Below are 27,991 nucleotides of genomic sequence, written 5' to 3'. Positions count from 1 at the left end.
TTTGACCGTAAAATCAGCTAATTTTGTGAGGTTGCATGGAAAAAAGCACCATGGAAATAAACAGCCCAAAAATAATGACAATCATGTTCACTTTATTTTTTTTGTTTTCCATTGAATACATACAAATACATAGACATATATAAACACACCCACAAACACAGAAAATTATATCTACATTATGCATACAAGATCATTTATTCGGAGATCCTTCTGCAGCCTGTGTCACCAAAATATGCCACAAATACGACGACCAAAGGGTGTAAATCATCTCAAATGTATGTATTGGAATCCACGTGACACTAGTCTTTAACGGTGTGAGAACTCAAGGAGGCATCCTCATAGTGAGGGGGCAACAGTGAGCAGGCACTTGGCATCTCTGGAGAGGAAGTGGCCCACGGGAGGCCTCTGGCCCCAGGTCTGCTGCAGGACCTCACGGTCCAGTTTGTTGAGCCTCTGGGAGCACAGCCGCAGGTCCTGGACCTGTTCTGACAGGCCGTCCAAACTACAGCTGTCCCAGGGGCCGGCTACCTGACAACCTGAGAAAGAGAGATGGAACAAATTAGAGGGACATAGAGAGAGACAGATACAGTCTGAGAACCAATAGACTACTATAGGCCTGATGTACCTTGGAGGTTGAGATGGGTCAAAGGTCTCTGGGCGTCACGGAGGGCGGAGAGGAGGCTGTAGAGTCCTGCTGAGGTCACCGCCGGGTTCCCTGACAGGTCCACAGACACCACGGAGGGACAGACAGGCAGACATCTGGACACACAGAACATATGGATCTCAATACTGGACAGTCACATAAACCAGAGGTACTGTACAGGGCGGACACTTGGAAAAGGCACAGGCAGCTCAACTAAAGGACAAGGGTGACATGAATAGAGAGAAAACACAAAATGCACACACACCTGGCGAGGGTGGCCACGCTGTTGTCCGTCAGTCCATTTCCCCCCAGGCTTAGATGGGTCAGGGAGCAGTCATCCTGTGGAACACACAAAGAACCAATCAGAACCATGTCCTCCGTGACTCAGCAAGGGACCAATCAAATCCCTGATCTCATGGTGTGCCCTTGACCAGGCAATTATAATGATGTATTAGTAGTACATCTTAGTACCAGACCTGGGTGTGTATTTGATCATTTATTTAAATATGTATTTTATGTGTGAGAATTTTCAAATAAATGTGTCCCGAATCAACTACTTCTAGTGGTTAAATGGATGGGAGTGTATTTGAGTCAGTGAATTATTTTTTCAAATACATGCCAATACTTCAAGTGGATTTCCAAAAACGTGTTTTCTGGAAAATAATGCATGACGTGGAAGGTGTGTTCCATGACACGTTAGCGGAGTTGCATTATTTTGCAGAGAACGCATAGAGCCCTGAGTTGATTATCCCTTTTATACATACCATGGCTATAATTTAACATATTTGCCGCAAGAAATGTATTAATTTGCCAGTAGAAAATGTGACAACATCCACTGACTACTGGCTAGATAGTTGCAGTAGTTGCCTTGGTAACCAAACCATCAAACCATCATCCTGGGCTTGCTATTATGAAAATCGAATTAAACAATGTCAATGTCTTCAATTTAACTTTTGCCTTCAAAAGCAGCTCAAAAATAGAACATGTAAGAATTAACTTCATAGCCATTGAATTATACCGTGCAATTGTATGGAAATAATTAAGCAATAAAGGCCTGAGGGGGTGTGGTATATGGATAATATACCACGGCAATGCTGTCAGAGGAAGGCCCAACGCTTGGACACAATCCTTAGCAGTGGTATATTGGCCATATATCACAAACCCCAGAGGTGCCTTATTGCCATTATAAACTGTTTACCAATGGAATTAGAGGAGTAAAAATAAGTGTTTTGTCATACCCGTAGTATACGGTCTCATATTCCACAGCTATCAGTCATGCAGGGCTCATTATAAACTGGGTGGTTTGAGCCCTGAATGCTGATTGGCTGACAGCCGTGGTATACCACAGGTATGACAAAACTGTCATTTACTTTTATAATAGCAATAACACACCTCAGGGGGAGTGATATACAGTACATTCGGAAAGTATTCAGACCCCTTGCCTTTTTTCACATTTTGTTATGTTACAGCCATATTCTAAAATTGATTAAATCGTTTATTTCCCCTCATCAATCTATACCCAATACCCTATGACAAAGCAAAAACTGTTTTTTAGAAATTTTGCACATTTATTAAAAATCAAAAAACTTTAAACTATTCAGACCCTTTACTCAGTACTTTGTTGAAGCACCTTTGGCAGGGATTACAGCCTCGAGTCTTCTTGGGTATGACATTACAAGCTTGCAACACCTGTATTTGGGAAGTTCTCCCATTCTTCTCTGCAGATCCTCTCAAGCTCTGTCAGGTTGGAAGGGGAGCGTCTCTGCACTGCTATTTTCAGGTCTCTCCAGAAATGTTTGATCGGGTTCAAGTCCGGGTACTGGCTGGGCCACTCAAAGACATTCAGAGACTTGTCCCGAAGCCACTCCAGCGTGGTCTTGGCCGTATGCTTAGGGTCGTTGTCCTGTTGGAAGGTGAACCTTCACCCAAGTCTGAGGTCTGGAGTGCTCTGGAGCAGGTTTTCATCAAGGATCTCTATAATTTGCTCCGTTCATCTTTCCTTCTATCCTCACTAGTCTCCCAGTCCCTGCCGCTGAAAAACACCCACCACCACCATGCTTCACTGTAGGGATGGTGCCAGGTTCTCCAGATGTGACGCTTAGCATTCAGGCCAAAGAGTTCAATCTGGTTTCATCCGACCAGAGCATCTTGTTTCTCATGGTCAGAGTCCTTTAGGTGCCTTTGGGCTAACTCAAAGTTTGCTGTCGTGCGCCTTTTACTGAGGAGTGGCTTCTTCCATTTAAGAATGATGGAGGCCACTGTGTTCTTAGGGACCTTGAATGCTGCAGAAATGTTTTGGCACCCTTCCACAGATCTGTGCCTTGACATAAATCTTGTCTCGGAGCTCTACAGACAATTCCTTCAACCTCATGGCTTGGTTTTTGCTCTGACATACAGTCAACTGTGGGACTTTACATAGACAAGTGTGTGCATTTCCAAATCGTGTCCAATCAATTGAATTTACCACAGGTGGACTCCAATCAAGTTGTAGAAACATCTCAAGGATGATCAATTTAAACAGGATGCACCTGACCTCAATTTCAAGTCTCAAAGCAAAGGGTCTGAATACTTATGTAAATAAATGTGTTCTTTTTAATAAATGTGCAAATGTCTAAAAATATGTTATTGCTTTGCCATTATGGGTTATTTCATGTAGATTGTTGAGGAATTTCCATTTAATCTATTTTAGAATAAGGCTGTAACAAAATGTGGAAAAAGTCAAGGGGTCTGAATACTTTCCAAATGCAATATATGGCCAATATACCACGGCTACGGTCTGTGTCCAGGCACTAACAAGCCCTTAGCCGTGGTATATTGGCCATATACCACACCTCCTTGGGCCTTATTGCTTAAATATTCAACTATTTGTCTTTTCAAATAAACAATATCTGAATACTTACTTCAAAATGTACAGTATGTGAAAGTAATTGAAAAATGTAAAATAGTATTTGAACCCAGGTCTGCTTAGGCAGTCAACATTGATATATTGGGTGACAGTACTGAGTTCTCAGCTTGGCCTCCAGCTTGAAACATTAGTCGACATGAATCCTACTTAACAGGGGGACCATCACATTTGTTCCTCTATTGAAGACAGTCTTGCCAGAGCGCCCCTTTAAGTCAAATGCTATATACCGGTACACTTTAAGATACAACCATTGTGTCTAGCAAATGGCAACGTTGTGCAGCAGATAAGTGTGAATGACATGCTTCCTTTTCAACCTGTGAAATGTTATTTCCACACGCTCTCAGCTCCGCCTGCCTCAGACCTGTGGTACAGGTAACTGCCAAAATAAAGGAAACACCAACAAATGGAGTTGCGACACTACAAGCCGGCCAGAACAGCCTCAATGCACCGTGGCATAGATTCTACAAGAGCCTGGAAGTATATTAGAGGTATGTGACACCCTTCTTCCATGAGAAATACCATCATTAGGTGTTTCATGTTTGAGATGAACATTTTTTTCAGGCTCCACTCCAGAATCTTCCATAAGTGTTCTATAGAACTCGCCAGCTTGTCATCCTAAAAAAAGCGGAAATTAGTTAGCATTTTCTACCTCTCGTTCCGTTGGGCATTCCTAAAGGGGAAATGAATGGGGAAAATAAACGGGGTATAAGGGAGATATGCCAAAAATAAGGTCTGAGGTTAACACAGGCTAAGGATATCTTATACGCTTTGTTCGAAGAGAGGCTTTATGTGCTCAAAATAAGTAAGTTGCTAACGAGTCACTAACTGTCAGAGAAATGGAACTACAACATTAGTCGCAACATTTTCACATCACTACAGCGACCACGCAAACCAGTCTACGCTACATGACGCCAAAAAGCTAGTTGGTTTAGTTAGCTTTCTGCTTACCAGCTCAAACAAAAATACAAGGATGGTATATTGTTTTGCTCCAGGCTGCAAACCATATCTCTTCAGCGGGAAGGTGCTAATTTTATCGTTTCTCAAACGATGTTGTCCCGAGGAGACTTTGGGTCCGTCTAATAAGTAATCTAAGTCTGTTAGCTAGACGTCAAAGGCATGCGACCAGAGGGTATTTAAAAAAAAAATTTTTTTACATGTTAGCACAGATGTTAGCTTTTTACAAAATCCACAAAAAGTGATGTTAGCTGATGAGATCTCATAGAAGAAAATGTATAAGATCTTATAATCCTGTATAGGGTTGCACATTATGGGGAACATTCAGAGGTGGAAAGTTTCTGTGGGAATTAACAGGAATACATGGGAATTAATGGGAATATATGAAAATTAATATTAATACCATTTAAATGTAGATATTTTTTTGCATTGGATATATTTACCATATCATATGGAGACAGAAACCTTTTACCTTATCATAAGTAGACATAATTGCAAACGATTAAATCCTTCCAATAGAAATAGAAAAAAACAATTTAGTTACGAATTTAACTTTAATTAAATGAGTTCACTCTTCACATGGGATGATTTCACTGAACAACAAAAGATAGGGACTATTGAATGATCCATCGCATCTCCCAAAAACATTTTCAACATACATCTGTAAAACGATAAGTCTAGAAACTAAAGCTTTGGTTATCTTCCTCCCAGGTTTCCATGTCTTCTCCCTGGACCTCCTCAATGTCCACCTCTTGAACAGACTCTGAGGCCTCATCTTCACTGTCACTTTCCAACCTTGTTGCGGATGGCTCATTGTCAGGCTCAAAAAGCCTCAAATTTGCCCGAATGGCCACCAATTTTTCAACCCTTGTATTGGTCCAAACAAGGACCATTTGCACTTTGAGGTGGCTGTTGGTGGTGGGATTTGTAGGATGATCGAGGCAACAGGGGAAAGAGCCTCAGATCCACAAAGTCCCTTCCACCAGGTGGCTGATGAGATATTTTGGCACGACTGCCATATTGCATCTCCATCCCAAAGCCCTTGCTTGGAAGTGTCCTTCGCCAGACTGCCAAGAACCTTGCCCTCATCCAGGCCAAGATGGGACACGGTAGTGCTGGGCATTTTTATACTAATTAACTCAGGTACCACACCTGTGTGGAAGCACCTGCATTATATATACTTTATATCCATTATTTACTCAAGCATTTCCTTTATTTTGGCAGTAACCTGTATGGGTTTACTGGTTAGAGAGAAACAAGAGTTACCAGAAACCTAACCAATTGTTTGGCCAATATCCAATCATAGCATTTTTATCATTTACCAATTTATTTATTTTAATTGCACAGCAGTTTCTTTTCGTGTACCTTCACGAACAAATTTACACCCACTTAAGGCTACTTAGAGAATATGATAGTTTGAGCAGTTCTTTCGCCAAACAATGCTTAATTAATGTCAAGTATTCTAATGATGCAGTTTTTGAATTTGTGTGTATATAGCATTGTGTGTGAGTGTGTGTGTGCGCATTTGTATGTTTGCATGTGCTGTGTACCTGGGACAGGACTGACGTCAGGTGTTCTAAAGCAGGGTGATCAGCGGGTCCACAGCGGATGGCAGACAGATGGAGGTGTGTGAGACAGTGGAGAGGCAGAGTCTTCAGGACCAGCTCAAAGCCTGTAGAGCCCAGAGCATTGTGGGATAGATTCACAGACTTCAGGTGCCCTGTACCTGTAGGATGATGAGATGATACTGATTCTTCTGGAACATTTCAAACTACCTCAAACAGATAGCAATGATTCCATTTGGAGTTGTCTCCTTCACCATTTATATACATTATATTTAATCATAATAAAATACCATTTATCCAAAGCGACTTACAGTCATGCATGCATACATTTTATCTATGGGTGGTCCCGGGACTCTGGAGTGGCTAATGCTAATATTTAGAATATCAGTGTGAAAAGGGTATATTAATGAGCCTGTTTACCTGCCAGGGCTCTGGCCAGTAGGAGACGATGTTGCTGTAGGCAGCGGGCTGTGAGGTTGCAGGCCTGCAGGGAGAGGCTGGCCAGTAGGGGGCACGCTGACAGCAGGCAGGACAGGGCCTGGGACAGACCATCACCCAGCGGGTTCACACTCAGGTCCAATTCCTCCAGACACTAGAGAGAGAGATGGGAGGGAAGAGACGACCATTTTGTTTAGCTCGCCATCAACACATCCATCCATATGTAGCAAGGCGGCCGTGATGTAGCCGCACTACGCCATCCTTTACATAGTTGTCCTGTTCTTATAGTTTAGATATGAATAATCTACACATTGCTGAACCTATAGGTGAGCAACAATAGTGAACACATACATACCACATTATTGATTCAAGCTTTTGGTCAGTCATATACTATTCTTAAATAACATGACCTCTGTGCAGAATAGAACAATATAAAATGACACAGACCGGTGTACTGTAAACCATCACTGAAGATAGGGTACAGAATCCTGGGCCCCTACACGTCCATATAAAGGGCACAGCACAGCGAGAGTCTTACAGGTGAGTATTATTCGTCAGTCCCATAGGGGTGCATATGTTTCTGAAACAACATTCTGGGATGCTAAAACATTCAAGGATAACAAAAAAGGACATCTAAACATTCATAGCTTCACTTGCTTTCCAGCTGAGAGTATTTCACTAGAATATAAGAAACTATTCTTTCAAATTACACTAAGTAAATACAAAATCAATCCTATTTATACTGAACAAAAATATAAACGCAACATGTGAAGTGTTGGTCCCATGTTTCATGAGCTGAAATAATCGTCTGAGATCAGCCACCTAGACAGCTGATGAAACTGTGGGTTTGCACAACCGAAGAATGTCTACACAAACTGTCAGAAACCGTCTCAGGGAAGCTCATCTGCGGGGTCATTGTCCCCACCAGGACATGACTGCAGTTCGGTGTCGTGACCGACTTCAGTGGGCAAATGCTCACCTTCAATGGTCACTGGCACGCTGAAGAAGTGTGCTCTTCACAGATGAATCCCGATTTCAACTGTATCGGGCAGATGGCGTGTATGACGTTGTGTGGGCGAGCGGTTTGCTGATGTCAACATTGTCCCATGGTGGCGGTGGGGTTATGTTATGGGCAGGCATAAGCTACGGACAACGAACACAATTGCATTTTATCGATGGCAATTTGAATGCACAGAGATACCGTGACGACATCCTGAGGCCCATTGTCGTACCATTCATCCGCCACCATCACCTCGTTTCAGCATGATAATGCACGGCCCCACGTCGCAAGGATCTGTACACAATTCCTGGAAGCTGAAAAAGTCCCAGTTCTTCTATGGCCTGCATACGCACCAGACATGTCACCCATTGAGCATGTTTGGGATGCTCTGGATCGACGTGTACGACAGCGTTTTCCAGTTCCCGCCAATATCCAGCAACTTCGCACAGCCACTGAAGAGGAGTGGGACAACATTCCTCAGGTTACAATCAACAGCCTCTATACGTGTCACGCTGCAGAGGCAAATGGTCACACCAGATACGGACTGGTTTTCTGATCCACACCCCTACCTTTTTTTAAAGGTGTCTGTGAGCAACAGAAGCATATTTGTATTCCCAGTCATGCGAAATCCATAGATTAGGGCCTAATGAATTTATTTAAATTTACTGATTTCCTTATATGAACTGTAACTCACTTTAAAATCTTTTTTTAAATTGTTGCATGTTGCGTTTATATTTTTGTTCATTGTAGTTACCGGGAAAGCAGGTTGAGTCTGCCCTTCCAAGGCGTTCGCCGCCTTCTTAAGCCCCTCCCCTGTGATGTGATTGGAGGACACATCCAGATGGCGGAGCCGGGGCATGGTGACGGCAGCGGCGACCAACTCAGGGAAGAGGTCATCGTGGAGACGGTTGCCAGACAGGTGTAGCTGGGTGAGGCTGGCCTGCAGTTTGAGGGCACGGAGGAGAGGGGAGAGGGAGGAGGGGGGCAGGCTGAGGCCACACACTGACACAGAGGGACTGCCGTCCTGCACCTCACACAGACGAGCCACACGCTTGTTCTCCTCTAGAGACAACACAACACGCACACAGAAACACATGGCATGGATTAACAATGCACTTCAGGTAATCAAATACCAGTAATTTAGGGATACACGCTCAAAACTGTGAATTCTGTTATTCACCGATGAACTGGATGTCGATTAAGGGAGCCCCACGCACCTCTCTGATTCAGAGGAGTTGGGTTAAATGCGGAAGACACATTTAGGTTGAATGCATTAAATTGCGCAACAGACTAGGTTCCCCCTTTCCTTCCCTTATTCGCACATTTCCGCGGCAGGAAATTAACCAGAGAGGTATCAGTTGTTCACATACTCACCCACTGCCAGGCTGCGACAGGCCTTCTTGTAGCGCTCAGGAAGAGGGGGGAGGTCCCACGAACACACCTCAGCCAGGACCTGCAGTGGACATAATCATCAGCCTTTTCCTTATTTAGATATGTTCACTACATAAACAACTAAAGATTACACATTTGTGTTTCTAATATTGCAATCCTTCACACCATTTAAAACTGAGGCAGCACTGTTCCAGATGATCAACACAAGTAACAGAATTTGCCATCACAGTCCTACTTATGCCTATTTCAAGGTAAGAGTTTCTTCTACCGACAGATCTAGGATCAGATTACCCTATCCTCACTCTTAAATGTTAACCATTAGACTGAGGGATTAAATAAGATCTGATCCTGTGTCAGTGGTTGAAAAGGTCCAATGCAGCACTTATTATCTCAATATCAAATCATTTCTGGGTAACAATTAGGTACCTCCGTGTGATTGTTTACAATAAAAATGGTCAAAGGGTACAAAAATAGATTCTTAGCAACAAAAATGTTGCTAGGAATGTCGGAGTGGGCAGGGGAAAATGAACTGTTATTGGCAGAGAAGCACCAGTGACTCTGTCTATAAAAAAAAGTGGTCAGATGAAGCAGATGCTAAACTACAGGTCTGTTTTGCTAGTACAGACTGGAATATGTTCCGGGATTCTTCCGATGGCATTGAGGAGTTTACCACATCAGTCACTGGCTTCATCAATAAGTGCATCGAGGACATCGTCCCCACAGCGACTGTACGTACATACCCCAACCAGAAGCCATGGATTACAGGCAACATTCGCACTGAGCTAAAGGGTAGAGCTGCCGCTTTCAAGGAGCGGGACTCTAACCCGGAAGCCTATAATAAATCCCGCTATGCCCTCCGACGAACCATCAAATAGGCAAAGTGTCAATACAGGACTAAGATTGAGTCCTACTACACCGGCTCCGACGCTAGTCGGATGTGGCAGGGCTTGCAAAGGATTACAGACTACAAAGGGAAGCACAGCCGAGAGCTGCACTGTGACACGAGCCTACCAGACAATCTAAATTACTTCTATGCTCGCTTCGATTCAAATAACACTCAAATATGCATGAGAGCATCAGCTGTTCCGGACGACTGTGTGATCACGCTCTCCGCAGCCGATATGAGTAAGAGCTTTAAACAGGTCAACATTCACAAGGCTGCAGACCCAGAGGGATTACCAGGACGTGTACTCCGAGCATGCACTGACAAACTGGCAAGTGTCTTCAATGACATTTTCAACCTCTCCCTGACTGAGTCCGTAATACCAACATGTTTTAAGCAGACCACCAAGAACACTAAGGTAACCTGCCTAAATGACTACCGACCTGTTGTACTCACTTCTGTAGCCATGAAATGCTTTGAAAGGCTGTTCATGGCTCACATCAACACCATTATCCCAGAAACCCTAGACTCACTCCAATGTGCATACCGCACCAACAGATACACAGATGATGCAATCTCTATTGCACTCCACACAGCCCTTTCCCACTTGGACAAAAGGAACACCTATGTGAGAATGCTGTTCATTGACTACAGCTCAGCGTACAACACCACAGTGCCCTCAAAGCTCATCAATAAGCTAAGGACCCTGGGACTAAACACCTCCCTCTGCAACTGGATTCTAGACTTCCTGACTGGCTGCCCCCAGGTGTTAAGGGTAGGTAACAACACATCTGCCACGCTGATCCTCAACACGGGGGCCCCTCAGGGGTGAGGGCGCAGTCCCCTCCTGTACTCCTTGTTCACTCATGACTGCGTGGCCAGGCACAACTCCAACACCATCATTAAGTTTGCCGATGACAACAGTGGTAGGCCTGATCACCGACAACGATGAGACAGCCTATAGGGACGATGTCAGCGATCTGGTCGTGTGGTGCCAGGACAACAACCTCTCCCTCAACGTGATCAAGATAAAGGAGATGATTGAGGACTACAGGATAAGGAGGACCGAGCACGCCCCCATTCTCATCGAAGGGCTGTAGTGAAGCAGATTGAGAGCTTCAGGTTCCTTGGCATCCACATAACCAACAAACTAACATGTCCAAGCACACCAAGACAGTCATGAAGAGGGCACAACAAAATATTTTCCTCCTCAGTAGACTGAAAATATTTGGCAATGGTCCTCAGATCCTCAAAAGGTTCTACAGCTGCACCACCGAGAGCATCCTGACGAGTTGAATCACTGCCTGGTATGGCGACTTCTCTGCCTCTGACCACAAAGCACCACAGAGGGTAGTGTGTACGGCCCAGTACATCACCAGGGCCAAGCTTCCTGCCATCCAGGAACTCTATACCAGGCTGTGTCAGAGGAAGGCCCTAAAAATTGTCAATGACTCCAGCCACCTTAGTCAAGACTGTTCTCTCTGCCACCGCACGGCAAGCAGTACCGGAGCGCCAAGTCTCGGTCCAAGAGGCTTCTAAACAGCTTCTACACCCAAGCCATAAGACTCCGGAACAGCTAATCAAATGGCTATCCAGACTATTTGCATTGCCTTGCATTTTCTTAAAACTGCATTGCCTTGCATTTTCTTAAAACTGCAAGCATTTCACTGTAAGGTCTACTACACCTGTTGTATTCAGCGCAGGTGACGAATATAATTTGATTTGAGAAGTTTGGAACTCTTTCCTATTGGTCTATTAATTAATTTACTCCATCCTACCAAAACAGGCTGAAATTTCAGGCTGTCTTTTCAAACAGCTCTTACACTAAAAGTGCATTATCATTCTCACACAATTATTCCAACCTCCAGTGTTTTGTGTGTATTTCCACACTATCGTAAGTGTTTGGCCTCACCTCTTCATTGGTGTGGAGAACAGCCAGTAGCAGGTCTTGGGGAGAGAGCAGAGCGCCCTCTTTCTGCAGCGAAAGGCGTGGCAGGAGGCCACAGGCCTGGTAGTAGCGCTGGGCCGCCTGTTCACACAGCCACGACACCGTGCATGAGTCTGCCTCGCTGGAATACACAGTGACACACACACACTGTTATGAGCACCCCCCAGTTACAAAATATTTTCTTCCTTGAACCCTGTTGGTTAAGGGCTTGTAAGTAAGCATTTCACGGTAAAGTCTACACTTATGTATTCGGCGAATGTGACAAATAAAGTTTGATTTGATTTTAGTATAGAAGCTGAATCTCAAGCAAGGCCAAAAGGGTCCCCCAAGTGCGGCAGGTAGCCTAGCGGTTAAGATTGTTGGGCTACTGTAAGTCACTCTGGATAAGAGCGTCTGCTAAATGACAAACATTTCAATTTAAATGTACCACTTTAGACATTCACTCTCTTTCACACATACATGCAGGAAGTCAAATACACCAACCTATGTGGTACTGGTATCAGAAACACGTTAGCTTGAACCCTGACCCGCATTCTGATTGGTGCAAGCATTGGCGCAGCGACTGTCTGGTTTGGGACCTGAGGTTGAGGCAGAGAAATACAATTTTTAGAAACGATAAAAATAGAACTACTAGAACAAAATCCCCATTCAAGTCAATGATCCGTGATGGGTGAACCAGTCTAGTAAAATATATTTCTACGTTACACACCATGAACTACCCATGAACTGAGTCTGCGACATATCTTTGCAAGTCCGTTCACCTCTTTAGGAACTTCATCTCCCTACTGCCATCCCCGACAGTCCAAAACAGAATCTTGATGAACAATGTTCCGGTAACAGCCTAATATGTCCTGCTACAGTAATGATGTGACTTGACTCTTTCTCTCGCGCTGTGCTTGATGGAGCTTGCTTGTTAAAATTGAACCAATAGAAAAGGTCCAAAAGGGGCAAACCCACCCACCTGGCAGACTAAATCAAACGCTCAAGCTATTTGAAAGATTTGAAGTAGTATTTGAACCCAGGTCGGATTTCACTTGATCTCTCTGACCTGCTGAGTGCTGTAGCGGGTCTGAGGCGGCGTGGAAGCTTGAGGGTCGTCGTCGTCAGTTACGGTGGGACTCTGTGGCCTGCTGACCTCTCGGCGGCCCAGCATTACCATGCCTGAGAGCTGAGTCATCTTCACCTGCCGCGGCATGCCGCGCAGAGGGAGACCCCTACTGGAGGAGGTCGACACTGCAGGATGAGAGAGAGAGAGAGAGAGAGAGAGAAAAAAAAAAAACAGGTTGTGATTCCACTGGCTAATACTGCCCCTTATAGTTCATAGATAGTAACATGGATATGCTTGTGCTCCTCTGTTAGCTTCCATATGATTTCTACATTGAAGTACAGTTATGGGGCTACGTGTGTGTGTGTGTGTGTGTAAAATCAGTGCAGCTGCTACACACCTCTGCTAGCCATTTCAGTCGTGGTTGAACGACAGTTCTGACTCCTGGCCCCTGATGACATCATATTCAAGTCCCGCCTTCCATTCTGCTCCTCCCCCACTCTCCTCTTCTTCTTTGGGTGAACATTGCCCATGTCATTCTCCAGCCAATCATCTATCAGATATTCCTCCTCGGGAACAAGCGCTGGCCTGCTATTGGACGACACTGCCGGTGTGCTGCTGAACTGTGGCAGGCTCTGGGAGAGAAGGCGGGTCTTGGCACTGCCTAGGCTGCGAATGGCACTGTGGTACTCCTCCCTGCCAAAGACAGAGGGTACCGCAGACTCTCTCGCTTCAGGAACAGAAGAGCTTGTTTCCTGGCTGGGGGGAACTTCCTGTGGAGCTGGGGCTGCTCGGAAACGTCGGCGTGGTCGGACAGGGCGCAGAGGGCTAACCGCGCCATCCAAGTCACTGTGGTCGGGGGAGCTGCTGTCATCCTGAGAAAGACGGAGATTGTTTGTCAATAGGAAGTGTCTCACTTGCAAATCTGCTTCACAACAGCTAACTTTATGAACGCTGCTCTTGACTGACATTCTATGACAGTCGTAAAGTACTGGGTCATTGAGAATTGGTTTCAAATCTATGACAGACATCTCATTTCCTATGTTGTAAATCAACTAGTACCCCAAAGAGGATGGAGGCCTCTGTCCCTCTGTGTCGTTGTTGGGGCCCCGCTGTGCCGTTGGAGTGCCTTGGTTTGGGGATAGGTGGTACTGCGCTCTCCTTGGGGCTCCTGGTTCTGGGCTGGCTGTTGGTGGACGAATGGTGCCCTCCGGTGGGGATCAGAGGCTCTGAGTTCTCAGCATCAAACAGCTGACTGTCCTGCAGAGCATCAAATGGCTTGGGGGGCGCGGGAGCAGTGGAGACTGTGGTACAGAGAGTGTAGAAGAGTTAAGTGCACAGTGGAATAGTTGACGTCCTTACAGCAACAGGAATGTATGTTGTGGGAGACGCCATATTTTCTGGACATTAATTAAGCAGATTTTAGGCTTCACAAACAGTGTGTGTGTGTGTGTGTGTGTGTGTGTGTGTGTGTGTGTGTGTGTGTGTGTGTGTGTGTAAGATGATGAATTCATATGTACAGAGTATTTTTACACACAACACAAACTAACTGTGACACATTGAATATACAAAATGTACAAACGTCTTATCCACAATATAAAAAATAAAAAAACTCTGATATGATAAGAACAAATGTTTGAAGCAGAGCATCAGTATCAAATAAACATGTTACCCATAATAAAAATGAAAAAGCTATGATGGGAAACAGTGGGTGAGAACAAATCATCTGGAGATAGATTTGCCTGGAATCTAGCAGATTTAGCCTTACGCAGCTGAGCATCAGGGTAGACTCCTCTGTGGCAAACAGTTCCTCTGGCAATCGGTGAAACCTACTTGGTAACGAGGGCACTCAGCATGTCTGTACTGAGAGAGGCTCTGTACCGGGTTTTGTTTTTGGAAATTCATATGTACGGAGTATATTTACACACAACACAACTAACCGTGACACATTGAATATACAACAGGGTTGGGGTCAATTTCATTTTAATTCTAGTCAATTCGGGAAGTACACCGAAATTCCAATTCTCTTTAACGCTTTTCACTGAGGAACATTTTGAATTTGGTTTACTCTCTGAATTGACTGGAATTTCAATGGAATTGACCCCAACCCAAACATAAAGGCCTCATAACCACACAGTTTCATTATATAAACCACTCTACACTGTTCTAGCCTTCTTGTATTGCATAGGCCTACACCCACCAGAGGAAATATGTAGGCCTCACCTAACCCTGCTAGGGCCCTCCTCAGCAGCTCCTCTGTGCTGGACAGCTCATGTCTGGCCTCCTGGTCCAGCTCTCTTCTGTACATCCTCTGCCACAGACGCAGACTGTCCAGGGGTGTCTCACCCTGAGGGGGACACAGACATACATGAGCCACTTGCACAAACACTCACAGGTGCATGCACCCCCCACCCCAAACAAACATGTGCACAGTCCTCCAAAACACACACACACACATCTTGTCCTGACCTTGGCATTGCGGACAGTGACTGAGGCCCCCCTCTCCACCAGTAATCTGGCCGCTTGGAAGTGTCCACAGTTGAGAGCGTCGTGCAGGGGGGTGACGCCCTCACACAGTGACCCCCCTGGGTCGTTAATGTCAGCCCCCCTTTCTAGCAACAGAGCGACCACGTCTGAGAGAGAGAGAGAACAGAAGGAGAGAGAAGCAGATGAGGGTTAAAATGCTGATTAAGTCCAGACCTGCCCACCCTGTCCAGCTTTTTAGAGTACCAGACGCGTGCGGCAAATTGGGGTTTCAACTCACGCACCGAATTTGGGTTCTCCCCCCGGCAACGCTCGTGCGCGCTCTGTTTGCGAGTCTGATCGCAATTATAGAATTGTACCAAATTAAGTTTATAAAAGGTTGGAGTACTTTCTTGACAGCATTCCATTTACACATATGGTAATAGTCACTAACAAGATGTAATTAGAAAGAACACACAAAGGGCCTTTATGTGTATTTTATGCGTATATGTATTAAACAAATTAATAACAAAGTGATTTGTTTAGGTACAAAATGTACAAACGTCTTATCCACGATATATTTTTAAAAAAATACTTTAAAAAAACTCTGATATGATAAGAAAAATGTTTGAAGCAGAGCATCAGTATCAAATAAACATGTTACCCATAATAAAAACGAAAAAGCTATGATACGAAACAGTGGGTGAGAACAAATCATCTGGAGATAGATTTGCCTGGAATCTAGCAGATTTAGCCTTACGCAGCTGAGCATCAGGGTAGACTCCTCTGTGGCAAACAGTTCCTCTGGCAATCGGTGAAACCTACTTGGTAACGAGGGCACTCAGCATGTCTGTACCGAGAGAGGCTCTCTACCGGGTTTTGTTCTTGGAAACGAGACTGAGCATTCGTTCGCAGCCTGAATCGCTGTGGAATATGACCAATATCCCCAGCATCACAGCGGAAAGGTGGGAGTAGACCAGGCTGCCCCCCCCCCATTGTGCCAATTTCTCTCCAGGCCTGATCCGTGCGCATGTTGACCAGACTCCGCTCAAAGGTTGTTGCCTGATAGAGTCTAAACTCATCTTCCACCAGATCAACAGAGGCTCCCCTCGGGAATAAGGCAGGGAAAGCGTGCCATGAAAAAGTTGAGGGATGAGAACTTGGTTGTCTGCTTGTTGGCAATGTCAACAACCACTGCATGCTGGAGGAGCACATCTCCAAATGGAAATTTCATGTAGTCTACTGCAGAAGAAAATATATTCCTGACATCTGCATAGGTCTTCAGATCCAGCTTGCCTTGGCCCCCCAAGTTTAGTCTCTATAGTAGAGGAACGCTTGTCACCTCTCAAAACAGGACCAATCACTAGGGCCAGCTCACAAGTCCTTGGCTTTTTAGACATGGTTCCTAATCAACATTAAGAGCAAAATCATTTTGAAAACATAAAAACAAATGATCACATCGACACAGACCGCAAACTGGCTACACAAAGCTTAAGTAGGCTACCGCAAAGGGAATCTGGCCGCTGTTCAGTAGGCTACCGCAAATGGAATCTGGCAGCTGTTCAGTAGGCTACCGCAAAGGGAATCTGGCCCCTGTTCAGTAGGCTACCGCAAAAGATAAAATCTGGCTGCTGTTCAGTAGGCTACCGCAAAGGGAATCTGGAGCTGTTCAGTAGGCTACCACAAAGGGAATCAGCTGTTCAGTAGGCTACCGCAAATGGAATCTGGCAGCTGTTCAGTAGGCTACCGCAAATGGAATCTGGCAGCTGTTCAGTAGGCTACCGCAAAGGGAATCTGGCCCCTGTTCAGTAGGCTACCGCAAAAGATAAAATCTGGCTGCTGTTCAGTAGGCTACCGCAAAGGGAATCTGGCAGCTGTTCAGTAGGCTACCGCAAAGGGAATCTGGCAGCTGTTTAGTAGGCTACCGCAAAGGGAATCTGGCCCCTGTTCAGTAGGCTACCGCAAAGGGAATCTGGCCCCTGTTCAGTAGGCTACCGCAAAGGGAATCTGGCCCCTGTTCAGTAGGCTACCGCAAAGGGAATCTGGCCCCTGTTCAGTAGGCTACCGCAAAGGGAATCTGGCCCCTGTTCAGTAGGCTACCGCAAAGGGAATCTGGCCCCTGTTCAGTAGGCTACCGCAAAGGGAATCTGGCAGCTGTTCAGTAGGCTACCGCAAAAGGAATCTGACCGCTGTTCAGTAGTCTACCACAAAGGGAATCTGAAGGCTGTTCAGTAGGCTACCGCAAAGGGAATTTGAACGCTGTTCAGTAGTCTACCACAAAGGGAATCTGAAGGCTGTTCAGTAGTCTACCACAAAGGGAATCTGAAGGCTGTTCAGTAGTCTACCACAAAGGGAATCTGAAGGCTGTTCAGTAGGCTACCGCAAAGGGAATCTGACCGCTGTTCAGTAGTCTACCACAAAGGGAATCTGACCGCTGTTCAGTAGGCTACCGCAAAGGGAATTTGAACGCTGTTCGCTAGAAGAGTCTGCTGTTTCAGCCTATGTAAAAGGTGCCTATTGGATTTCTTTGCAACACATAGATCATTTCAGATCTTTGAAATGGATTAAAATCTCAAATCTAGTGCAAAGGCGCATTAGAAGCATTGCCTCCATCTATAGTTAATACTCATTCATTCTTCATCGCGCCGTCTTCTAAACTCCCGACTCCATTTAATGCCAAGATGTTTATATTTATTTTGATTATACTTTTGTAATGCTTTTTGTGACGTGGATCATAATTACAGTTACAGTCTATCAGGTTGTGTTGATCCTCGTAATGTTACGTGGGAAATACAACTACTGGGATGCAGAATTAAACGTATATCACACTCGCACAAACGTGACCAGTTATTTTTTGTATTTGCATTTCATTTCTTTCACTAGCAAATGTGAGTGAACTGCTGGCACTTTAGAGCCCACTGAATGTCCATCTTATGTTCGCTAACGTTAGCTTGAAACAATCAGTGTTTACCTTCCCACAACACACGGAGTCGAAAAGGGATTTGGCCATGTGTTTACGTACAGCTGACAGTCGGCAAACTCAGCATCACAACAAACAGGAGGCAGCTACGTCGAATAATGATGTATTAATCTCCATGTCCGTTGACAAAAAAACCTTACATGTCTGTGTGTTGCAGTTAGAGAATCGGGATGTTCGATTTACTCAGTGTATTTATTTTTTTATTAAAATGTAAAAAATACAATTTCAAAAAACGTGCTAAATTTATTAATAAATAAATCAATAAAAATCAGGCCCTATTCATTTCTGCATACTTTTAACGGTTACCTGTGTGTCCGTGGTTGCTGGCCTCGTGGAGAGGAGTCCAGCCACAGTAGTCCCTGGGGTTGACAGGATGACCCTGAGACACAGACATACTGGCTGAATACTACCACAGACAGTACCATGGCCACAAAGTAGTAGGAGTATAAACCCAGTTCCACTCACCTGCTCCACCAGGTACTGGACCTGCTTCAGGTTCCCATCTATACAGGCTCTGTGGAGAGACGTCTCCCCTTTCTCATTCCTCTTGTTCCACTGAAATCCAGGCATACAGACATGAGTCTCTGCTTCTTTCAGTAATTTGAATGCAGACTGCTTTTACACAAATCAAAAACAAAGCCATCATTGACAAATCTAGCACTTACCCGAGCCGGCTTTCTCCTGCCGCTACAGACCATCTTGTCATCGTCCTCTACGGAGAGACAAGAGAAAGACACTCGGACAATTAGCCAGACTAAAATAATCTGCCAAAACAGTGTCAATTTTCATTGCTTTATTCAGCAACATCCTGTATGCTAAACTAAATGACTGGATGGCTCAAACTGAGGTAAAAAAAATTTTAAAAAGTGTTTATTCTGTCATATGACAGATGCCCGCAGAGGACAAACATCGCGGTGGAGACCGTAGTCTCACTCACCAGAGTCTGAGAACTGGATATCGCTGTCCTCCATGGGTTCACTGTTCTCCATCTCCTCTTCGTCCTCCTCTCCCTCACTCCCCCCCTCAGGACTCCAGCCCTCGGTGGCACACAGCTCCTCTAGCCTGGCCTGCGTGTCATCAGTCTGTGACGAGCCCCCGCGGCTCTGGGCAGCCAGCCACGTCTTCAGCACTCGCATCTGGTGAAGAGAGCGACAGAAGGAAGGAGAAAGAGACCAAGAAAGATAGAAATAAATTAAATTAAGACAGAAAAGAAAAACGTGTAAATAACTTGAGCTTTCTGCTGTCCGCAGAATAAAATATTTGATCCATACAGGCCGAGTGCTTTTCATTTAACCGAGAGAAAAAAAAAAAAACGATGAGCATATTTCTACGGTGAGCCCAGTCAGAGTGGGCCACTGCAACCTACAATACCTGTAGTTTGGGTTGGCCAGCCCTCTGTGCACAGCGCAGGGCAGTGTCGTAGCTACAGTCCACATCCTCCACGGTCCTCCCATTCTCCTCCTGGGCTGCTGCGATGTTCAGCCACGTGTTACACTCCTGGCACACACACACACAAAATGACACAAGCATAGATTAAAAGAAGCACAGCCAATGCTAAGATAGTATGCACCAAAGGAAACTTTTCTATATGACAAGCCCAGACTAAGAAATCCAGACCCCATTCTGTCCAGCCCCAGGCCTGAGTCCCAGGCACACCCAGGCAGGTCGTACCTCTTTGGGGTTGCCCTGTCTGAGGGCCAGCTCCTGTCTGTAATGTTCCACAGCCTTGTCATGCTGCCTGATGTCTGTGTAGGTGGCCGCCAGGGACACGTGAATGACAGCCAGCTCCCGAGCAGGCTTCCCCAACGCCTCTGCACTGGATAGCTACCGAACAGCGGCGACAGACAAGTGTCATGTCATTGGATAGGTCAAGGTTACACAATAAATACATGGATTGTTCATGCAGCTCACGACACACAAGATTGACAGGTATAGATGGGGCGGGAAGTGGGGATAGGGAACGTTGGGATGGACGTGTACTCATCCAGGCAAGTGATTTCAATAGTTAAACTTTAATAAACAGGAAGTGAAAATGGACACCGGAAGTGGTGACTGTGTGGGGCCAAGTGTGTGTGATGTTTTCACCTGCGTACGGTAGGCGTCCAAGGCTTTGCGGTAGCATCCCACTTTACAATAGAGGTCCCCCAGCTGCTCCGCCAGTCCCACAGCCTCCTGGGAACGCCCCTCGTCACCCAGCTCCCCTGCTGCTTCCTCCAGCTGACTGCCCCGAATCGCTACGGAAACCACACACACAGAGAGAGTTCAAAGTTGCTTTAAGAGTAAGAAAAAACATTGAATCTATGAAAATGACATTTTCCCCCAGACACAGAAAGCCCAGTCCAGGTTGACACATGTGGCCCAGCTCCACTCTCTCCAGCTCTGTGGTTTTAAGAGAAACAAACAAGCCTCTCTCTCTCTCACCTTGTTTGAAGGCCTTCTTCACAGCCTCCCTGTCCACATCCTGCTGGGAGCCTAGAGAGAAGGCCTTCTTCAGGGAACGCCTGGCCGCCACAAAGTCCCCCAGGGACAGCTGCACCTACACACACACACAACGTACATAGAGACACATGTAACAGAGGTGATTGAGTGACCACCCTCTCGTGATCACTTGAGAAACCCTGCTCAAGATCTGAAGAGTTGCATTGCGAGTCAATACCCAGGCTTTTAATGGGCAGGTGGAGACCCAGGTTCGAACCCTGTCGCATGCTCGAATGCACAGCCAAATGCAAACACACACACTAGCTTATACTGTTAATGGGAAGTCAGTTATAACATAAAACTGTAATACTTTATAACTGACCGAATTAGTGTGTTAATTTAAAATGAAAAATAGAACGCCATGAGAATTTCCACTCCTTACCTTGCCGATGGAGTGGAAGCACTCGCTCTCGCTGAACTTGTCTTTGATCTTGCGGGCACACTCCTTGGCCTGCTCGAGACTGCGCAGGGCATTGGAGTGTTGCCCGTTTCGGAAGTAGATGTTGCCCAGGTTTAAGTTGGCACGGTACAAATCCTCCAGGAGCTGGTTCTTCCTATACAAACAAGGCAGAGGGACACCAACTCACTTAATGGTAAGATATTAGAAAAGGTATTATCTACTGTACAAGGATGCCATGGCTTGAACCTTACTCTAGGTCCTAGTTCAAAGTGTATTAGGTGTATTTTTACAGAGTGTGGCATTGTATTGCGCTGTACTTCATGTTCGGTCAGCTATTAAATTTGTGACATTGCAGGTGTATCTGTAGTCTAGCCGATGCCATTGAACAGCACACGTTGGTGTCATGGTGTGCTAACTGTGTTACCATTGGCAGACCAGGGCCCGCAGCCACAAAGCGGTAGGAATGCTGATCTAGGATCAGAATCCCACCTGTTCATATAATCTCATCAATTATGATGTGAAAGGCCGTGGATACGGGCCCAGGTTGAGGTGAGCTCTTACTCTGCAATGTAGACGCTGAGGCGGATGTATTCACTGCATTGCTTGGGCTCCCCCAGGTGGTCACACACCAGCCCAAGGTTGAGGTACAAGCGAGCCCTCATCTCACTCAGCTCCAGAGCAGCCACGGATCCTGAGGGGGAGAGGAGATGAAGCGTTGTACAGGAGGAAGATAAAGACGGAAAACCCTTTAGCTTACCTCATGAATAGGCCCAGGGGTTTATCCTGATCAGATCAAGTGTTCAAGAAAAACTCTGGGCCCCAAATATGCCCAAAAATGTGACTTTTCTGTTCACACATGTATTTGCCTCACTTGGATTCATATATAAAAGCCATCCCACAAACACACAGTACCAGTCAAGTTTGGACAAGCCTACTCATTCAAGGGTTTTTCTTTCTTTCTTTCTTTTTACTATTTTCTACATTGTAGAATAATAGTGAAGACATCAAAACTATGAAATAACACATATGGAATCATGTAGCAACCAATAAAGTGTGAAACAAATCCAAATATATTTTAGATTTGAGATTCTTCAAAGTAGCCACCATTTGCCTTGATGACAGCTTTGCACACTCTTGGCATTCTCTCAACCATAATGATGAGGTAATAACCTGGAATGCATTTCAATTAACAGGTGTGCCTTGTTAAAAGTTCATTTATTTCCTTCTTAATGTGTATGAGCCAATCAGTTGTGTTGTGACAAGGTAGGGGTGGTATACAGAAGATAGCCCTATTTGGTAAAAGACCAAGTCCATATTATGGCAAGAACAGCTCAAATAAGCAAAGAGAAACAATAGTCCATCATTACTTTACGAACATCAAGCATTATGATGAAACTGACTCTGATGAGGACCGCCAAAGGAAAGTAAGACCCAGAGTTACCTCTGCTGCAAAGGATATGTTCATTAGAGTTACCAGCCTCTGATTCCAGCCCAAATAAATGCTTCACCGAGTTCAAATAACAGACACATCTCAACATCAACTGTTCAGAGGAGACTGAGTGAATCAAGCCTTCATGGTCGAATTGCTGCAAAGAAACTACTACTAAAAGGACACCAATAATAAAAATAGACTTGCTTGGGCCAAGAAACACAAGCAATGGACATTAGACCGGTGGAAATATGTCCTTTGGTCTGATGTGTCCAAATTTGAGATTTTTGGTTCCAACCGCCGTGTCTTTGTGAGATGCAGAGTAGGTGAACGAATGATCTCCACAATGTGTGGTGAAGCATGGAGGTGGTGGTGTAATGGTGCTTTGCTGGTGACCGTGTGTGATTTATTTAGAATTCAAGACACACTTAACCAGCATGGCTACCACAGCAGTCTGCAGCAATACTCGATCCCATCTGGTTTGCGCCTAGTGGGACTAGCATTTGTTTTTCAAAAGGACAATGACCCAAAACACACCTCTAGGCTGTGTGATGGCTATTTGACCAAGAAGGAAAGTGATGGAGTGCTGCATCAGATGACCTGGCCTCCACAATCACCCCGACCTCAACCCATTTGAGATGATTTGGACCGCAGAGTGAAGGAAAAGCAGCCAACAAGTGCTCAGCATATGTGGGAACTCCTTCAAGACTGTTGGAAAAGTATTACTCATGAAGCTGGTTGAGAGAATGCCAAGAGCGTGCAAAGCTGTCATCAAGGCAAAGAACGGCTACTTCGAAGAATCTTAAATATATTTTGATTTGTTTAACACTTGGTGACTACATGATTCCATGTGTTATTTTATAATTTTGATGTCTTCAATATTCTTCTACAAATAATGTAAAAAGTTTTTTTTAAATTATTCCCAATTCTCCGAATTTTTGTTGGTTTGCTGTTCGTGTGGTACTCACAAGTATAGTAAAACGTGTACACACCTTCCAGTTCTTTGTCCACAATAGCCATGCTCTTCCTAAAGGCATCTTCCGCCTGCTTCAAGCTGTCCCTCGATTGGTCAGACTCGTAGCGGAAGAGGAAGGTTCTTCCAATGGTGGCCAGTGCCCTTTGTTCCTCTGCATGATCATTGACGGAGCGAGCCAGATCAAGATGACACCGCTGGTGCTGAATCCAAACACACACTCTTAATTAATATACTCTGCTTGTGTACGATTGGCAACAAGTGAAATGGTGGGGATACTCTTGTAATAAACTGTTGGTTAGTACAGAATCTGATTGTATTAAACATTTCGCCTGTTCTTGTTGTGCCTTTCAGGCTGCATAGTTAGTCACAAAAAAGTATCCAAAATGTGTAGCACAAGCCCAATCTGAAGTTCCAGTCCTGCAGACAGTTGGCATCCCAAGTAATGTGCCAATCTGAAACAAAAGCAGGTAGAGGATCAGAGAGTAAAGCTTGAGCTGTTCACTGACCTTCAAAGCCGGCTCAAAGTTCCCCATCTCCGCATAACACTCCCCAATCTTACGATTGGCCACTGCACGTCCAATGACGTCATGCATTGCCGTGGAAATTTGCAATTCCTGCCGATGTTCCTCAATGGCAGCTCCGTAATCGCCTGATAGGAAACAGAAATGTGTAGAATAGTAGAGATGAATCAAGATAAAATATGATGATTAAATGATTCCTCATGAAACCCTGACAAAAAAAAACAAAAAAAGAACATGACTTGGGGGATTTTCACGAAATGTAATGCATAGAATAGTCCTTTGGAGGAAGGATTGTTGACATATGCTTTTAGATACAAATGTCAAATATGATTGAGAAATAATTACTCAAAATTGCTAAATGTATGATATTTTGGCCTTACCCGGGCCTTCTTTAAGACTCAATGTTTCATCTGTAGATGTTACAAAACAAAAATTGGGGTCATATGAAGCTTAACACTTGCTCTGTAATAGGAGTAGTATTTTGATTTGACTCAAATAAACATTCATTTTTCAACATTGAAAAATATAAACATGAATATTGAAATCCCAAATCTTAGATTTGGCAAATGTTTCAATATATTGTTGAACATAATACTCTATTGCAACACAAAGTTGCAGAGTGGGATCACCAACAGAGGATGGCCATTTTCACTCCATTTTCACATTCACTCTGTTGGTAATGCTGACAAATTGGATCATAACTCTAAAAGTAGCAGAGACCCCAATCTGGAACTTTGATATTCCCTTAGAGTATATTATATTCAATAATATATACAAACATTAAAATCTAAAATGTTCTATTTTCAATATTCATGTTTATATGTCAATATTAATATAAAAAGTTTATTGAAGTCAAAATACTATCATATTAAAGAGCAAGCGGTACATCTTCATATGAAACCAATATTTGCTTCGTACCACCTAAAGATTAAACCCTATGGAGTCTTAAAGTAGGCCTGGGAAAAGGACAAAATGTCATAAATATGCCAACTTTCCTCAAAGCATAACTGAGAAATCATTTTAATACACACATATGTCAACAATCCTTCCTACAAAAGGACTATTCTATGGATTTGTGAAAACACCAAAACTCATGGTCTTTTTATGTCCGAGTTTCATAAAGAACAGATATGACTAAATTGACACTTTCTCTATGCAATACAGTACAAAGATGACCACATTACCATTTCGTGACAGCACCTCTCCCAGTTGATTGCACAGACTGGCCTCTTCGCTCAGATTATTATTGCTCTGAGCTTTACTCTTTGCTTTCTGTAGTTCTGTGGGTAAAATATGAAAATGCATTGCGTGTAATACACACACACACACACACACACACAAATGACAATTGCCTGAATGCCTTGGTATGAGAGTATGTTTGGTCAACAATAGTCTCGCGTTGCCATACCTTCAACATCACGTCAACAACAACCAGGCAATCATGATATATATATATATAAATAAAACGTTCTGGCAAGTTCAGCTAACAGCCAATGCAGATTTTGGCAACTAGCTAGCTAGAGTACTCATCATTACATGATCGGAGTAAAGGTGAGCAACTTACGTTTTACCTCCCGGGCAGTGTACATCTTGTCCCGTTTGAAAGCGTACGTTAGGCAGAACTGACCAAATAAAACGAAGATCTGCAAGCTAGCTAGCTATCATTGACAGAGTAAGGTACTAACGTTACACGGCTGGCTTGCTAGCTAAATTAGCTGGCTAACTAGGAGTGATTGTGAAGACACTAACATCAGCTACCGTTTTTATTGTTCTGTCTGCTGTTAGACTTTACTGACTACCTCATTATACGACTTTCTACACTCACATTTTTCTTGATCATGATCCATAGTTCCTATATAATCCGATTATTAACGTGTATCTATTTTTTGTAGCTAAAATCATTTGTTGTCGTCTCAATACCTTTCATAAAGTCCCGCCAATGTTTATTCTTCTTCGGGATTGGGTTGGCAGATCACATCCAACGTTTAAGGTGCATACACCGCCACCTACTGTACTGGAGTGTGAGGCCAGTCACGGCCAACCGACATTAAATTCTCTTCATTATTCCTGTTCCTCTAAGAAAGTGAAACAGAGCCCTAGACACCACTTCCCTCCCTGCACTACACCACCCAAACCCGTCCAGCCTCTCTAACTCTTTCACCCAATCTCACCCTATCTACGTCATACAGTTCACAAAATATCAACACACTTGCACCGTTTCCTCCACTAAACACTAATAATCGTAGACTTGTTTCATGTCTCCCTATCATCCATAACGTGGCATTCAAACCTGTGAGCACAAACAGTAGTCTACTCCACACAACTTCCTCTCTCCTAAGAGAGAGGCCATCAACTTGTCCGCATACACTGACACATAATCAGTTAACTGCTTACATACTCTAACATTGAACTCTGGGATATTCACCCCTGCCCCCCACTCTACTGTACCACTGACTGGATCCTCTGAACCATCTGTTTTCAGTTGAAGTCGGAAGTTTACATACACTTAGGTTGGAGTCATTAAAACTAGTTTTTCAACCACAATTGTTTACAAACAACAATTGTTTACAGACAGATTATTTCACTTATAATTCACCGTATCACAATTCCAGTGGGTCAGAAGGTTACATACACTAAGTTGACTGTGCCTTTAAACAGCTTGGAAAATTCCAGAAAATGATGTCATGGCTTTAGAAGCTTCTAATAGGCTAATTCAAATCAAATCAAATGTTATCCGTCACATACACATAGTTAGCAGATGTTAACGCGAGTGTAGCGAAATGCTTGTGCTTCTAGTTCCGACCATGCAGTAATATCTAACAAGTAATCTAACAATTTCACAACAAGTACCTTATACACACAAATGTAAGGAATGAATAAGAATATGTACATATAAATATATGGATGAGCGATGGCCGAACGGCATAGGCAAGATGCAGTAGATGGTATAGAGTACAGTATATACATATGAGGTGAGTAATGTAGGGTATGTAAACATTATATAAAGTGGCATTGTTTAAAGTTACTAGTGATACATTTATTACATCCAATTTTGTATTATTAAAGTGGCTAGAGATTTGAGTTAGTATGTTGGCAGCAGCCACTCAATGTTAGTGATGGCTGTTTAACAGTCTGATGGCCTTGAGATAGAAGCTGTTTTTCAGACTCTCAGTCCCAGCTTTGATGCACCTGCACTGACCTTGCCTTCTGAATGATAGCGGAGTGAACAGGCAGTGGCTCGGGTGGTTGTTGTCCTTGATAATATTTTTGGCCTTCCTGTGACATCGGGTGGTGTAAGGTGTCTTGGAGGGCAGGTAGTTTGCCCCCGGTGATGCTTTGTGCAGACCTCACTACCCTCTGGAGAGCCTTGCGGTTGTGGGAGGACCAGTGCCGTACCAGGAGGTGATACAGCACAACAGGATGCTCTCGATTGTGCATCTGTAAAAGTTTGTGAGCGTTTTTGGTGACAAGCCAAATTTCTTCAGCCTCCTGAGGTTGAAGAGGCGCTGTTGCGCCTTCTTCACCACGCTGTCTGTGTGGGTGGACCATTTAGGTTTGTCCCGGATGTGTACGCCGAGGAACTTAAAACTTTCCACCTTCTCCACTACTGTCCCGTCGATGTGGATAGGGGGGTGCTCCCTCTGCTGTTTCCTGAAGTCCACGATCATCTTCTTTGTTTTGTTGACATTGAGTGTGAGGTTGTTTTCCTGACACCACACTCCGAGGGCCCTCACCTCCTCCCTGTAGGCCGTCTCGTCGTTGTTGGTAATCAAGCCTGCCACTAATTGACACAATTTGAGTCAATAGGAGGTGTACCTGTGGATGTATTTCAAGGCCTACCTTCAAACTAAGTGCCTCTTTGCTTGATATCATGGGAAAATCAAAAGATATCAGTCAAGAAATAAATAAAAAACTCCACAAGTCTGGTTCATCCTTGGGAGTAATTTCCAAATGCCTGAAGGTACCACATT

The 27,991-nt window shown here is 44.4% G+C and overlaps 1 protein-coding gene across 2 annotated transcripts; it reads right to left on the bottom strand.

Annotated features, from left to right (window-relative positions):
- Positions 1 to 72: 72 nt before the first annotated feature.
- tonsl (tonsoku-like, DNA repair protein) lies at positions 73 to 26,025 on the bottom strand. 2 transcript variants are annotated; one of them, XM_042325550.1, is made up of 28 exons: positions 25,941 to 26,025; positions 25,205 to 25,300; positions 24,006 to 24,148; positions 23,516 to 23,699; positions 21,656 to 21,785; positions 21,077 to 21,248; positions 20,638 to 20,752; positions 20,302 to 20,450; positions 19,888 to 20,040; positions 19,588 to 19,713; positions 19,154 to 19,352; positions 18,882 to 18,928; positions 18,682 to 18,771; positions 18,523 to 18,595; positions 15,243 to 15,406; positions 14,997 to 15,120; positions 13,836 to 14,077; positions 13,174 to 13,648; positions 12,777 to 12,961; positions 12,212 to 12,306; positions 11,693 to 11,849; positions 8,880 to 8,958; positions 8,260 to 8,567; positions 6,488 to 6,659; positions 6,053 to 6,228; positions 909 to 982; positions 626 to 759; positions 73 to 536 (listed from the first exon to the last, which is right to left on the bottom strand). In XM_042325550.1, exons 1-28 carry the CDS (start codon positions 25,945 to 25,947, stop codon positions 337 to 339), a joined length of 4,269 nt encoding a protein of 1,422 aa, XP_042181484.1. In that variant the 5' UTR covers positions 25,948 to 26,025; the 3' UTR covers positions 73 to 336. The 2 variants fall into 2 exon arrangements, with proteins under 2 accessions (XP_042181484.1, XP_042181483.1); XM_042325549.1 differs by having other exon boundaries at positions 25,585 to 25,990.
- Between the last annotated feature and the right edge of the window lie 1,966 nt (positions 26,026 to 27,991).

Source organism: Oncorhynchus tshawytscha, linkage group LG08, assembly GCF_018296145.1.
Source record: "Oncorhynchus tshawytscha isolate Ot180627B linkage group LG08, Otsh_v2.0, whole genome shotgun sequence".
Classification (NCBI taxonomy): domain Eukaryota; kingdom Metazoa; phylum Chordata; class Actinopteri; order Salmoniformes; family Salmonidae; genus Oncorhynchus; species Oncorhynchus tshawytscha.
The sequence above is the reverse complement of the archived record's forward strand: the minus strand, read 5'-3'. Positions and strand labels throughout refer to the sequence as shown.

Excerpts from the sequence above, each read along its gene's own strand:
- tonsl (XM_042325549.1), bottom strand. The coding sequence starts at position 25,609 with ATGTACACTGCCCGGGAGGTAAAAC. Across the intron at positions 11,850-12,211 it reads CTGATACCAGTACCACATAG|CGAGGCAGACTCATGCACGG; the intron begins GTTGGTGTATTT and ends TGTGTATTCCAG. Across the intron at positions 8,568-8,879 it reads CTGTCGCAGCCTGGCAGTGG|AGGAGAACAAGCGTGTGGCT; the intron begins GTGAGTATGTGA and ends TGTTGTCTCTAG.